The sequence below is a fragment of the Sciurus vulgaris genome, assembly GCF_902686455.1.
Source record: "Sciurus vulgaris genome assembly, chromosome: X".
NCBI lineage: Eukaryota > Metazoa > Chordata > Mammalia > Rodentia > Sciuridae > Sciurus > Sciurus vulgaris.
The window spans coordinates 94,292,550-94,306,306 of record NC_136471.1 but is presented as its reverse complement, the minus strand read 5'-3'; the positions used below and the strand labels follow the sequence as shown (position 1 = coordinate 94,306,306).

General features: G+C 39.8%; 1 protein-coding gene across 3 annotated transcripts in view; it reads left to right on the top strand.

Moving 5' to 3' along the window:
* CCNB3 (cyclin B3) overlaps positions 1-13,524 on the top strand; it is a 69,011-nt gene extending 55,487 nt beyond the window's left edge. For all 3 annotated transcript variants that reach the window (XM_079124532.1, XM_079124530.1, XM_079124531.1), the window contains exons 8-12: positions 4,088-4,225; positions 6,426-6,581; positions 7,330-7,479; positions 10,486-10,616; positions 10,850-13,524. In XM_079124532.1, coding sequence (XP_078980658.1) covers positions 4,088-4,225; positions 6,426-6,581; positions 7,330-7,479; positions 10,486-10,616; positions 10,850-10,919 — 645 coding nt within the window. In that variant the 3' untranslated portion in view covers positions 10,920-13,524. The remainder of the gene's footprint in view (positions 1-4,087; positions 4,226-6,425; positions 6,582-7,329; positions 7,480-10,485; positions 10,617-10,849) is intronic.
* The last annotated feature ends 233 nt before the right edge of the window (positions 13,525-13,757 follow it).

Sequence of the window (13,757 nt, the reverse complement as noted above, 5' to 3'; positions counted from 1 at the left end):
AACTCTATCAAGATAATTTACATGTTTTACTTCATTTATTTCTCTGCTTTTTAAAATAAGCTAGACTTTTAGATCCAAATCATTATTGTTTAATACATTATGTTTCCTATGAATAATTATTTTGACCTTTCTAGGCGTGGCCTTTTTTCCTTAATTTCGTCTGTTATGTTGCAAGACCTTTTAACATAAAACTTCAGTGTTTCTTTCCCCAATAAATAAAATTTTGTCTGCTCTTTCTTTGGTATTTTTACCCTTCTACCTTTTCTCTCCTTTTTTCTTCTTCTATTAATTGTTTTACAAACTTTGTGTCCACGGCTGACTTTCAATAGTTAGCAGAGTGGGAACTGCTCTAACACCTGTGAAATCTTGACCCAGAAGCAGGTTGTCTGCAAGTAGTTTACCACTGTATTCCCCAGGAACATATGTTGAATGACAGGTGAGAGGGCAGCCTCCTTTCCACCTGCACCCCATTTCCCAGGACAAAAGGCTCCCTGCAATGGGTTAATGTCAGCAAGCTGTGGGGGTACAGTGGAGTTGGTCAGCACATGCAGACATGTGCAGTCATGCAGCTGCTATGAAGGCAAAGGACCCACTACCCCAGTAACTGAAGCTCCTTTGGTCCTACAGTGATGCCCTGTACTTTGGATTTATTGGATTTATATATATATATATTTTTTATATTATATTATTATAAATAAATATTTATATTTCATTGTAGATGAACAGAATACTTTTTTATTTATTTATTTTTATGTGTTGCTGAGGATCAAACCCAGTGCCTCACATGTGCTAGGTAAGCACTCTACCACTGAGCTACAACCCCAGCCTTGATGCTCTGTATTTTGCCTGAAAGAATTCTGATCCTTTTCCTTCCTTTTGAGAGAGAGAGAGAGAGAGAGAGAGAGTGTGTGTGTGTGTGTGTGTGTGTGTGTGTGTGTGTGTGTGTTTGTGTTTGTATGTATCTCCAGGATCTATTCTCTATGTCTCTGAAGTTTTCATTAATTATCTTTTATCTCTTAGTTCCAGGAGAATTTCGTAAAGCAGTCTTTGGAATATTGATTTGGTTTTTGGCATTATCTAATATACTGTTCACTGTCTGTTACAATTTTTTTTAAAAACTAATTAACCGTGTTACATCATAAACCAGTCTTTCTGGATCCCAGAATTTCTATTTTCATAGGTTCAGTGTCCTTTCAAATCTTTTTGTTGTTGTTGTTGTTGAGAATATATACTTTAAAATTGAATTCTGTTCTTGGGAATGAAAGGGTTTTATAGGGAGTTGGTTGCTTGTTTCTCTTTTAAAATTTCTTGCTCCTTTTCATATGTCTGGTTGCTTTTTTCTGTTTATTCATCTTCGTAGAAGATGTTCTTAGAGTTTTGGAATTTGAGATTTTGTCAGATTTGTCTTCTAATTCAAGACTTAGTGTATCCTTTATTACTAGTTTTGATTCATCTGTAGCTTCCCTTTTGTTTCCCCTTACCTGTCTCCATTAAGAACAATCATTGTTTATTGAGAATTGAGGGTTTTGGTTTTTTCTTTTTTTTTGGTTCTGGGGGTTGAACCCAGGGCCTTGTGCATGCAAGGCAAGCACTGTACCAATTGAGCTATATCCCCAGACCTTTAGTGGGTAAGATCCATAGGAAATATGATAACTGTTTTCAATAGCTGTCACAAGAAGGATTAGACTTCTTTCACATAATTTTAAATGGTAGAATTATATTAGAAGGGTATTATCTAACATTCAAGGAAGAGGTATTACTATAACAGACACAGCTAATTAAAGCTTTATTTGGTATTAGAAATTGAACTAGCGGTGTTTAAACATTGAGCCACATCCTCATGTTTTATTTTGAGACAGTCTTGCTTAAGTTGCTTAGGGCCTTGCGAAATTCCTAAGGCTGGCATTGAACTTATAATCCTCTTGCCTTAGCTTCCTGAGCTGCTGAGATTACAGGTATGCACCACCATGACCAGCAAATTTAAATATTTATTGTATTTAAATTTTGCCCATTCAGATACTACCCACACGTTTACATGCTACCATTTGATACCAGCATACATACATGGGCAGATAAGGGCCTATTTAAAGTACTGGAAGGAGTCTATAAATACTCGTTGTGTTATTTGTTCATATGCATTATCTCAGATGACTGCTGCTTTCCATTCTTACCCTCTTTTATTTTTATTTTTTGTAATGATCTGAACAGTGATTTCTTGATATTTAAAGTGATAGTCATTACCTTTTATCTACATAAATTCTTCCCATCCTTTCTTATGATATTTCTTTGGACAGTGTGGTAGACAGAATAAGATATCCATGTCCTAATCCCCAGAACCTGTGAATACATTACCTTATACAGTAAAGTTAAATGAAAATCACTAAGGAACTGAATTTAAGAAAGGGGAATTACCCTGGGTTGTCTGAGTGAATGGGCCCATTGTAATCACAAGAGTCCTTAAATGTGGAAGAGGGAAGTTGATTGTGATTTAATGTGAGAAAGACTTAGCTGATTTTGAATGTGGAAGGAGCCATAAACCAAGGAATTTGGGCAGCCTCTAGATGCTAGAAAAAGCAAGAAAATGGATTCTGTAGTTGAACCTCCAGAAAGGAACACATCCCTGCCTGACACCTTGATTTTCAGCCCAAGGGTGGACTTCTGACATTCAGATCCCTAATATAATAAATTTGTGTTGTTTAAGTCACTGAGTTTTTAGTAATTTATTACAGCTGGAATAGGAAACTACTACAGGTTTCTGAGAAAATTTAAAGCTGTATTCAAGGTACAGTTAGAACTGCTCTTGGTATTTATGTAATCAGACACTTAGTATGTGTATTGCTGAATTGTCATATTCAGCCATCTTCTGATAGTCATTTGTTTATGCAAATATCCATCTATTTCTCCAATGCTTCTCATTGGCCTGCCTTTTGGTCATCTGGGTTCCTCGCAACATGATTAGCCTATAAAAAAGAAGGCCCAGGGAAAGCTTACAGAGCTTGATTTGAGTGATTTCACTCAAGATAAGAGAATTTTCTGTTAAAACCATTCAAGGAGGAATTAGTCTGTATTTGGAGGTTTGGAAGGCAGGAGCTGAACAGCTATTTTGTGGAGATATTAGGAGGGAACATTAGTTGAGGTGTTACACTAGGAAAGTTTTTTGTTTTTCTTGAATCCTTGGAACTTGGGATTTGTGGGGAAGGAGTATCACTGATGGTTGGTGGATCCACTGTGTACAGACGTATAAATTATGTTTATACAAGAGCTTTAGCCAAGGCAAAAGCAGCCAGTGGAATTCAGCTCACATTGTTTGTCAAACCATGCATTCTGGCTGTAGGGCTGTTGTGTACCTTTTCTGATTCCTATAAAGATATTATCTAATTGATGTGTGTTTGAAGGGCTGTATTCACTCAAAGAAGGCACCATTTTTCTTCTAATTTACACAAAGGTACTACATGAGCCAGCAGAAATTCTGGAACTGGGGTTACATGGGAAAGTTTCTCAGAGTTGGTGAAGGCAAGATAATGATAATTAAGAAAAAGAAAGGAAGGGGGGTTATACTACTAATGATTTAATTTTACTCTGGCTCCTCCTATCTCTTATTCTCTTCCAAGTTGTGCTGTTGGTTCTTGATCCCAATTAATATATTCTAATAGCATAACTAGTTGAGAAAATTAATAATCAGTTAATTGACTGTATTTCAGCTAAATAAACATGATATCTTTATGGAGTTTACCGTACAAATTTATAACAAATGGGGAAAGCAAGAACCCAAGTATTAGAGATCAGAGAGAGAGTGTGTGTGTATCCACTCAAGGTACTCACAGAGAAGGCAAAGCAACTCTTTCTCTCTGGCTTTCAAGACTGGTTACCTATTCAAATGTGTGAGGACAGATAATGCCAGGGTCCTCAAAGGCATGGGAGATATGTGCAGGTACTTTACTAAAGTAGTTTCTGCATTCCTAGCATAGTCTCAGCTGGCCAGGACTATCCATGATGCCACAGATAGTTCAGGAAGCCAGATCGGTATGGAAATTTTTATGGATATGTAAGATGTGCTGATTCTTGTTCCATTTGTGTAATCCTCCAGATGACCTTTGAGATGTGTCATGAGACCTTGTACTTGGCAGTGAAGCTGGTGGATCACTATCTAATGAAGGAAGCATGCAAGAAAGACAAGCTACAACTCCTTGGTTCAACTGCCTTTCTGATTGCAGCAAAATTTGAGGTGAGCATGAGTTGCTAAGGTCTAGAGAGAATTAATGTGGTTTCCATCTAAAATAGAGAATGAACATGTATATGTAGTTTTACATGCATTCACACATATATGCACAAACATATGCATACATTCATGTGTATTTGTATCTATCCATGTGTTTTCAGTTACATACTTTCATACAAATAATTTCCCCATCAGTTTCTTATCTGTCTTCCCAAAGCAGGAAAACTGGTGCTAATTGGCAATGGTGCTCTATTTGTTTCCTGGCATCAGCAAGGTTCTTCCATTTCCTCTTTGAAGATGTGTCATGAATGTGTGTGCCTAATTAAATGGTGGTTCTTTTTAAAACTTCTTTCTTGTCTGTGATTCTTTGCTTCCTAACCTTTTCTTGTTCTACCAACTCCATCCCCATCTACTGGAGGCTTGATCTGCATATAGAACAAAATGTCTCCAAATCAGGGGGCTGGAGCTATTTAAGAGAAAATGGCTTGATATAGAAGGCAGTGCACCTAAACACCCCAAGTAAAGTAGTCATTTTTGAAATAGGCGAGTAAAAGTGAGTATCTGGCCTTTTTTTGTGACTGTAATCCATCTAAGCTATATCTCTGATGCTTTTTCCTTTTTTAGGTGCTAACTAAACTTGTTTAACTGTTATTTCTCCTTCAGTTATGCTGGCAGTCATGCTAGTTATATAATACCTTAAAGTTTGGGAATAGAGAGGCAGCAACTTTTATTAAGAAATTCAGAGAGCTTTAGGACTATGGATTTATTTTTGTGCTGGCTCCCTTACTCCCTCCCCAGTTCCCACCTCCTGTCAGAATCCTCATTACTTTCCTCTACCTGCTCCCTCCCTTCTCCTTCTCCTCCCTTCCTCTGGTCACGCCTCCTCCTTTCCTGCTTACACCAAGAGATACTCTCCACCTTAGCTTCTGTTTGGGCCCTGGCCAAAAGAAAAAGGGACAGTAATGGAGGAAAAGGGACACTTCCTGGCATAGACCTTCAGGGCAGCTCAGAGAGCCACCAGATTCTGGTTGATTTGAGTTGCTCCACAGAAAAAGAAAACCAGAGAACTGAGAGAGAGACCTGTTCGAAAACTGTATTACCACCAGAAGAAGATAGGACCTAATGGGGTGGATTTTTACAGTGCCAGAAGCACCACAAGGCACAGGGCCTGAGAGCAGTGATGTACTGTCCTGATGAATGTGGAGTAGGAGTCAGAGATCTAAGTAAGGCCTGCTCTGGGAAAGGGAGGGAAGGAACCCACAGAAAGGGGAGGTATAGAGGGGGACAATGTTCATGGGGCAGGACAGAAGGGCTGAGAATTAGAACTGCTGTCCTGGGTGCTCCCTATTATCCCCTGTCTTATGGAGCCTGAAACTTGGCTGTAAAAAGATCATGAGGAGGCAGAAAGACCTTTGACTCTTTTTCTTACCAGGTGGTTACTGCCTATACCAGCCTTCTTCCTATAGCTCACGTTCTCTTTCTTCTTCTTGCTCTTCCCCTTTCTTCCCTCCTTCCCTCCCCTTACTGTTTTCAGATCAGAGATTAGATCAGTCATGTACTCTTTTAGAAGAGGAAGCTGAGACCCAGAGAGCAGAAATGACTTGTTCAGGTTCTCACACTACTGCTTTCTTTCTTTTATCATCATCCCATCTCTGCACCTCTCTTACAAAAGTACTTTTGTACTTTTCAATTTTGTGAGGAAAAGATATCTCTCATCCATAGCATTTAGTAGGGACCCTCTGTCCTGGCCACCAGAGGATGGGTGCTCTTGGTTCTAAGATTTGCTAAGAAGTGTTCCTCCCCTTCTTCCATCTTTTCCTTCTCTGCCCTCCCTTCCTCTTTGTTGACCAGGGCCCAAATAGAAGGTAAGATGTAGGGTATTTCTGGGGGTAAGTGGGAAGGAGAGGAAGAGATGGAGAAGGGAGCAAACAAGTAGAGAAGGAGTTAGTAAGAATTCTGATAGGAGGTTGAAACTGGGGAGGGAGAGAGGGAGCCAATGCAAAAACAAATCCATAGATCTAAAGTTCTTTGAATACCTCTGTAAAAGTTGCTACTTCTCTACTCCCAAACCCTAAGTTTTCATACAACTAGCATGAAGGATAGGTTGTCTCCTATCCTTCACCCTTCTTCCCCTTTGCCTTCATCTATAAGCAGAGAAGAGAGTGATATCTGCCTGATTGTGACTGTCTCCCCTCTCCACCCACAGGAACCCAATCCTCCTTGTGTGGATGACTTCCTGTATATCTGTGATGATATTTACAAGCGAGATGAACTACTTGCCATGGAAATCAGTATCCTGCAAGCCCTCAATTTTGACATCAACATTCCCATTGCCTATCATTTTCTGCGCAGATATGCTAGGGTAAGACGGTCAAGGAATATCTTTTTTCTTCCACTTCTGGGTTTATAGTCACACTCTATACCCAGAGTGGCTGACAACCTCTTAGCTTAAAGTTTGGTAATCTTTGGGAAGTAGTTGGGGTGAGGGGCAAGTTACAGATTAACACAATATACCTGTAAGATTTGAGATGAGGACAGAGTAGGGGGATTTGATCAGCAAGAAACACCTGAGACATTTTGGGGGAATGTGGGCAATGTTCTTTCTTGAGTTTTGGTTACAGAAGAGGCCACTTTATAATTATTCATTGTATCCTACAAGTGTGCTTCATGCACTTTTATTTCTGTGTTATAGATTTTTTTTTTCAAATAAGAAAAGGGAAGGAACTGTTTGGGAATATGGGGGCACTTTCTAGGGTAGAACCAGGTGCATAGTTGTAGTTGTGAGACTTTGACTCTTTAGAGGATGACTCCTACAGAAAGGGGAGGTGGGAGGGCCCGCAATCGATAATTTATTTTAAAACTGTAAAGGTGGCAAATTGCACTGCCAATTTCAGAATATCCTCCAAAAGAGTCTGCTTTTGCAGGCACAGACTGCTGGCCCTGTGCTTCTTGCAGGCATTCAACTTTAGGGTGAGCCATGGTGGCAGGAGAAGTACATTGCTCAAGCAGAAAGCCATTTGGACTGGGGGTAGCATAACTGGAAAGGAGGTCTTCTGCCTGGTACTACTTTTACGAATTGATTGTTGAACCAGTCTTCTTGCTGCCTTTAGTGTGTCCGTGCCAGCATGAAAACACTGACCTTATCCCGCTTCATCTGTGAGATGACCCTGCAGGAATATGACTACATCCAGGAGAGGGCTTCCAAGCTAGCTGCTGGTGCCTTCCTCCTGGCCCTCTACATGAAGAAGCTTGGACACTGTGTAAATATTTGTGATGAGGGTTTGGGGTTGGTGGGGGTACATATTAGGGCTGTGGGAAGCGCTTGGTGACAAAACTGCCATTTACCCATAGTTATGAATTCTTTCATACCTGTAGACTTAGGGATATGGGTTTTGGAATAGTTGTTTCATTTTTCTTAGTCAAAGTACCCCTTGTTACAAAGAAATCTTCCCTGAAATTCCAGTATTACAAAACAGACTAAGGTGAAGTTATTCTGGTTGTCACAGGTGTTGGGTGGGCCCACTTCTTATCCCTGACCCTATTCCAGCTCTATCCTTTGCAGTCCCTTCAGCAAAACTGGCCCCTGAGGGAACTTGTTGGAACAGGATTTGAAATGCCCTAGCCCAGAGAATATAGAGTAGTGAAGTAACAGGGTACTCAAAGGCATGTCAGTTGTGTTGTCTTCAGAAGAGGAAGGCCTCCAAAGCCATCTACCCAAACAACAAGCAAAACTCATAACTGATGCTTTCTCAATATTCTAAAATGTTGTGACTGAAAACAACTTTAGAGAACTTTGAATTCTTACTGATGTGTAACATGCAATCCTTAGAGAGATTATGCTCACAAATAAAGCTCCTACTGTCAGTTCAACCACTTCCAAGTCCCTCCTATCTATAAATCCTAAGCCACCATTGATGGGAAAACCTTTCAGTGCTGAGAAGGAACTGTACAACAGTTGTGTAATCCCAGATAAATCATGATGAAATTTTTGGGAACAGAGAAAGTATTCAATAAATAGCAATGATTATGATGAAAAATAATAAACAATAATAATGGCTAGCAGGGTGTTAAAAATCTAAATCTTCTCTATAATCAGAATGGGTATAGCCATAGCTCTGGAACTGTGGTCCTGGAGTCTCTGTGCTGAGCCAGGCTGTGACCATTGGATCCTGCTGAAGTTCATGGTTCCTAAAGTGGACAACTGAGGAGTTTCAAGATAGCAAACTGTGTGCCAACTAGGCTAGAAATATTTTGGTAATTTCATTCTCAATGGCTAAAGCATTGAGTGTCAAATGAGGATTACCAGCTCCAAAATCCTGTTTTATATACACTGCCTTTTCTACAGAGAAGAAAAGCTGTACAGAAGAGGTGACTTTAGTGTCTTGAAAGATGAGTGGAAATTCATGATAGATGTTTAAGGTGGAGGGAGCAATAATGAAAAAGAAATGAAGGTGCTAAGGAAGGAGTGTGATGTGATTAGGACTGAATAAGACATCTCCTATGGATAGAGCAAAGGGTGTGTTAATAGGGAACGGTGAAAGATGAGAGCAGAATGGTAGGTTGGTAGGTTGGTAGGTTGTGGTCATATATACCATGCTTAGGGAACCCACTTCACTTCTTTGTGTGTGTGTGTGTGTAATACTGGTATTGAACCCTGGGCCTTGGGCATGATAAGCAAATGCTCTACCACTGAACTGTCTCCAGCCTGAGAGACCCACTTGTTACTAAGGCATTGAAGGATTTTTAGGTAGAGAAATAACATAACTCTTTTTGTGTGTTTTGGAAACAATCCTTGTGTGGCAGTATAGAAGGAATATTAGATGAAGGGTACTATAAAAGTGGGAACACCAGTAATTAGATGAAGGGTACTATAAAAGTGGGAACACCAGTGAGTAGGGCATTATAATAGTCAAGGTGAAGAATTCAGGGCCTGAAATGACACAGTGGCAGTGACACTATGTAATCTTACTTAGTGTGCTAAAATACTGTGTTAGTCCCTTGATCAGCACACCAGTGATTACCTTTTATCTATGGCAGTGGTTTCCAGACAGTACTTGGGGGACTCCTGGGCTTCGTGCAGAAGTATGTAAGGGACCATGTAAATAGAAAGGGTTCTAAATTGATGGGTTTCTTAACCCTACCCCGACTTCCTGGTAAGCCCAAATATGGGCTTCCAGGTAAGCTATTTGGGGAACAAAAGGAATTCAGGTCAAATCATTTAAGATATTTTTAGAAAACCACCAGCTTACAGATAAGTCGTCTTCCTTTCTCTGCCTGTTGAGCTCTCGTTTGACTTTCAGCATCCACTGTAAGAGTGCCCTCCTCTGTGAAGCATTCTGTGACTCTACTAGTCAGAGTTTATGGGTTCTGCTCCGTTGTTCCTCCAGAATCCCATATTCACTTCCATCATAGCACTTACTATACATTTTGTAACTCTGCATGTTTGTCTCTTCCTCTAAATTAGACTCATCAAGGGGGGATGGGTGCCTTACTCATCCCTGTATTCCCAGCACATTAATCCTAGCTAGCATTGTTTGGGCACCTCCTATGTGCTAGACTCTTTCTCTCTCTCTCTCTCTCTCTCTCTCTCTCTCTCTCTCTCTCTCTCTCTGTACATATTCATTTAATCCTGTGATTACAATTACTGTAATGATCCCAGTTTGACAGACTGAGAAACTGAGGCATGATGAGGTTAAATAACTCTCTAGGTCATGCCATTAATGGAGCTGGAATTTAAACAGAAGCTGTCTGCCTCCAGTACCTTTGCTCTTAAACATTGCCTTATTGCTTTGACCATATAATAAGTTTTCTTACAGTTGAGTGAGAAAATGAATGCATGGAATGATAGTTGTTAGAGCCAGAGGTGAGGATATGTGTTAAGTTCCTGTTGGCTGTTGAGTCGGGACCCAGATTTTGTTTGGAGTTTTACCTGGCCATTGGCTCTGGGCCTCATAGTAAATTACAAAATCAGTCTTGTTCCTTATGACTTTGGAGGTTTTCAGCTTACATGAATGCCTGTGATCAGGGTTAACATCTAACTGGTGCATATGAATATGGCCATCCTAGAAGTTTGTGACTGAAAACTTTTCTTCTAGATAGTACCCTATAATTATTGGTTGGTGTTCATACCGTATGAATCTTTGAAATGTTTTGAATATTATTCATTCTTAAATGATAGACGGGAAGTTTGGATGTAGAATAGCAGAGATGGAGGAAGGTTATGCTTCTTATGGTAAAAGTCAAACTGTTCATGCTTCTTCTTCTAGGTTCCTATCCTGGAGTATTACAGTGGCTACAAGTCCATTGAGCTCCACCCCCTGGTCAGGCGACTAAACTTCATGCTGACTTTCAGTTCTTACAATAGACTGAAGACTGTGTATTCCAAGTATTCTCACCAGTAAGTACCAAGCCCCAACTGATACTGGGCTTTTATTCGTGGGGAAGATTTAAAATGCTGGGACCAGACTAACCTCATATAAAAGAAAAGTATTTAGACATATTTCATATTCCTTTCTACTCTAGTGTTAAAAAGCAAGATAGAAAACCCAGGGTCTTAAGTCTTACTTGTTCCATGGAGCCTGTTTGGCTTTGACCTATTTTACACTGAGCAGACCCCTCTTCCTTTTGCAGGGTCTTCTTCGAAGTCACCAAAATCCCACCCTTGGACTTGTTGAAGCTGGAGGAGATTTTGAGCTCTTAATTATGAGACTGAGGATCTGGCACTTTGGCAAAAGCCATGAGGGCTGAGAAAGCATGAAAATAGGCTGTATTTATTATGTGCTTGAATTTGTCTTTTGGTTACTTTTCTTCATCCTTTTCTTCTCTTCGTTTGTCTTTTTCCAAACTGATGTTTTAAATGTTTAAGTTGTTTTTATGAAAGAGAAGAAATTGTTGTTACGTTTGACAAAAAACTTAATAAAAAATTAATGGTTATTGTTGAAATAGCTTACCCCCCCTCTTATGGCTCAGGTGCTCCAAGCAAAGCCCAAGAAATTTTCTTTCCTTTCTAGTAAATGCTGTGCCTCAGCATCTAGCTTAATCAGTTTCTTCCTGTCTTCGGAAGTTTTCTTCTCATATGAAAAGGAATTGTGAACAGACAGATGGGTCTATTAGAAGGAGGAACCTAGGCCAAGACCAATGAGAAAGCCCCTTACCCTCCAGGCAGGCCTCAATATTCAGAGCTGGGGTACCTGGCAGTGTAGGCTAATAACCTTGGGTCCAAATCTTGCTTTTTTGCTGCTTCTTAAATGATGAAAAGGTAGGGATAAAATTTTTTCGTTTGGTAGCAGGGACTGAACTCAGCAGTGCTTAACCACTGAGCCACATTCCCAGACCATTTTTGTGTTTTATTTAGAGATAGTCTCACCAAGTTGCTTAGGGCCTTACTAAATTGCTGAGGCTGGCTTTGAACGCATGTTCTTCCTGCCTCCGCCTCTCAAGTCGCTGGGATTACAGGTGTGTGCCACTGTGCCCCACAGTCATAAGAATTTTAACCTGAATCTAGCTCTATTTTCATACTAAGGCAGCTCCTCAACGTCTAAATTTGAAAGAGATACTGCTTGAAGTGGTACATTGAAATCTTTTTTGGCTCTAATCTTCTGCCAAGAGAAATAATTTCTAGCTGCAAAATCAGCAAGCTGAATGCAAGCATCAACCACTTGCCCAGTCTTTCATTCATAAAGCCTTCAGAACTTCTGTTCACTTCCTCTTTCTATTCTATCTTTGGGGTAACGTATACTTACTGGGACAGTGGTTTCATTTGTTAGTAGAGGAGTTGAGCATCTTCTGAACCAGTTGTCCAAGAGCCTTTGTTCAATCCTGCCTCTAGGACCTCCACATAGTCTTACAAGTAATATATGCCACAGTAGCAGACATTTTGGGCTCTATTTTTTTATTGTGGTAGGCAAATGTCCTAATTGGTCTGTGGCCATTTGTCACATATTTTGAATATCAGTCAGTCCTGGGGCAGACATTGAATGGAAGGGACTGTTGAAAATGTTATAGGGAAAATGCCTACCGGATTCTGGTCTGAGACTTCCTATGCTATTCTGATCATATCACCTTTTCTGATGAATTAGGGACAAGAGGGCAAGCATGACAGCCCTGCTTTTTTTCTCTTTGAGTCTGTTTCCCATTCCCACTCCCAACTTGCTTTGCCCTGGAAACCAGGCATCAATTATTTCCTTCCTGCCCCATTTCACTATATTGCAAGATGACTAATGGGTTTATCCAGAGGGATCCAAGCTGCTTGGCAGTTCAGTCAGCTGGCATAATTAATTTTGCATGAATGTCCCAAAAGCACTGGATTGTAAGCTGACTTGAACATCTCCCTTCTCACTAAAAACAAGTATCTTGTATTTGATTTTTAATTCGTTTCTTAAAAATACCTTTATTTTATTTATTAATTATTTGTATGTGGACCTGAGGATCGAACCCGGTGCCTCACACATGCTAGGCAAGTGCTCTTACCAGTGAGCTACAACTCCAGCCCCTTGATTTTTAATTCTGGAACTTCATATCAGGGGAAACAACTAATTTAATTATTCTCCCCTTTTTTTTCTCAACCCTGTTCTTTTTATTTATTTATTTATTTACCAGGGATTGACCCCAGGGGTGCTTATCTACCACTGAGCCACATCCCCAGCCCTCTTTTAGTTTTTAATTTTGAGACAGGGTCTCACTAAGTTGCTTAGAGCTTTGCTCAATTGCAGAGGCTGCTTTGAACCTGCGATCCTCCTGCCTTAGCTTCCCAAGCTGCTGGGATTACAGGTGAATGCTACCATGACTTGCTTCAATCCTCTTCTTTAGAGGTTGGAAACCATCAATCATTTTTGTTATTATTGCAAATGCCTCAAAATTTACTTTACACTCATCACTACTTCAAATTTAAGATAGCTGTTAGAACTGGATCTAGTTATTTTTGCCTTATTAAGGAAGCACATGTTTTTCTTTATCAAGGAATTGTTTTTATATTTTGATGACTCTAGTTCAATATAACTGATTTTCTTTGTAACTGTGTATGTTTTTAACAGTTTTATCAAGATATAATTAACCTACCATACAATTAAGGTTTCAATTTCTCCACATCCTCTCCAACACTTGTTAATTTAGATTATAGCCATCCTAGTAGATCTTATTGTGGTTTTGGTTTGCATTGCCCTGATGGCTAATTATGTTGAACCTGTTTTCACGTGCTCATTGCCCTTTTGTGTACATTTTTGAGAAATGTTTATTCAAATTTTGGCCCATTTTTAACTGGGTAAATTTGTCACTTTATTATTGAATAGTTGAGTTTTTCCTTTTTTTTTTTTTTTTTTTTTTTTTTTTTTTGCAGTGCTGGGGATTGAATCCAGGGCCTTGTGCTTGTGAGGCAAGCACTCTACCAACTGAGCCATATCCCCAGCCCTATACCTTTATTTATTTATTTTTTTAATGTGATGCTAAGGATTGAACCCAGGGCCTCATGTGCATGATAGGCTGGCACTCTACCACTGAGCCACAACCCCAGCCCCAAGTTCTTTAGATATTCTAGATCATA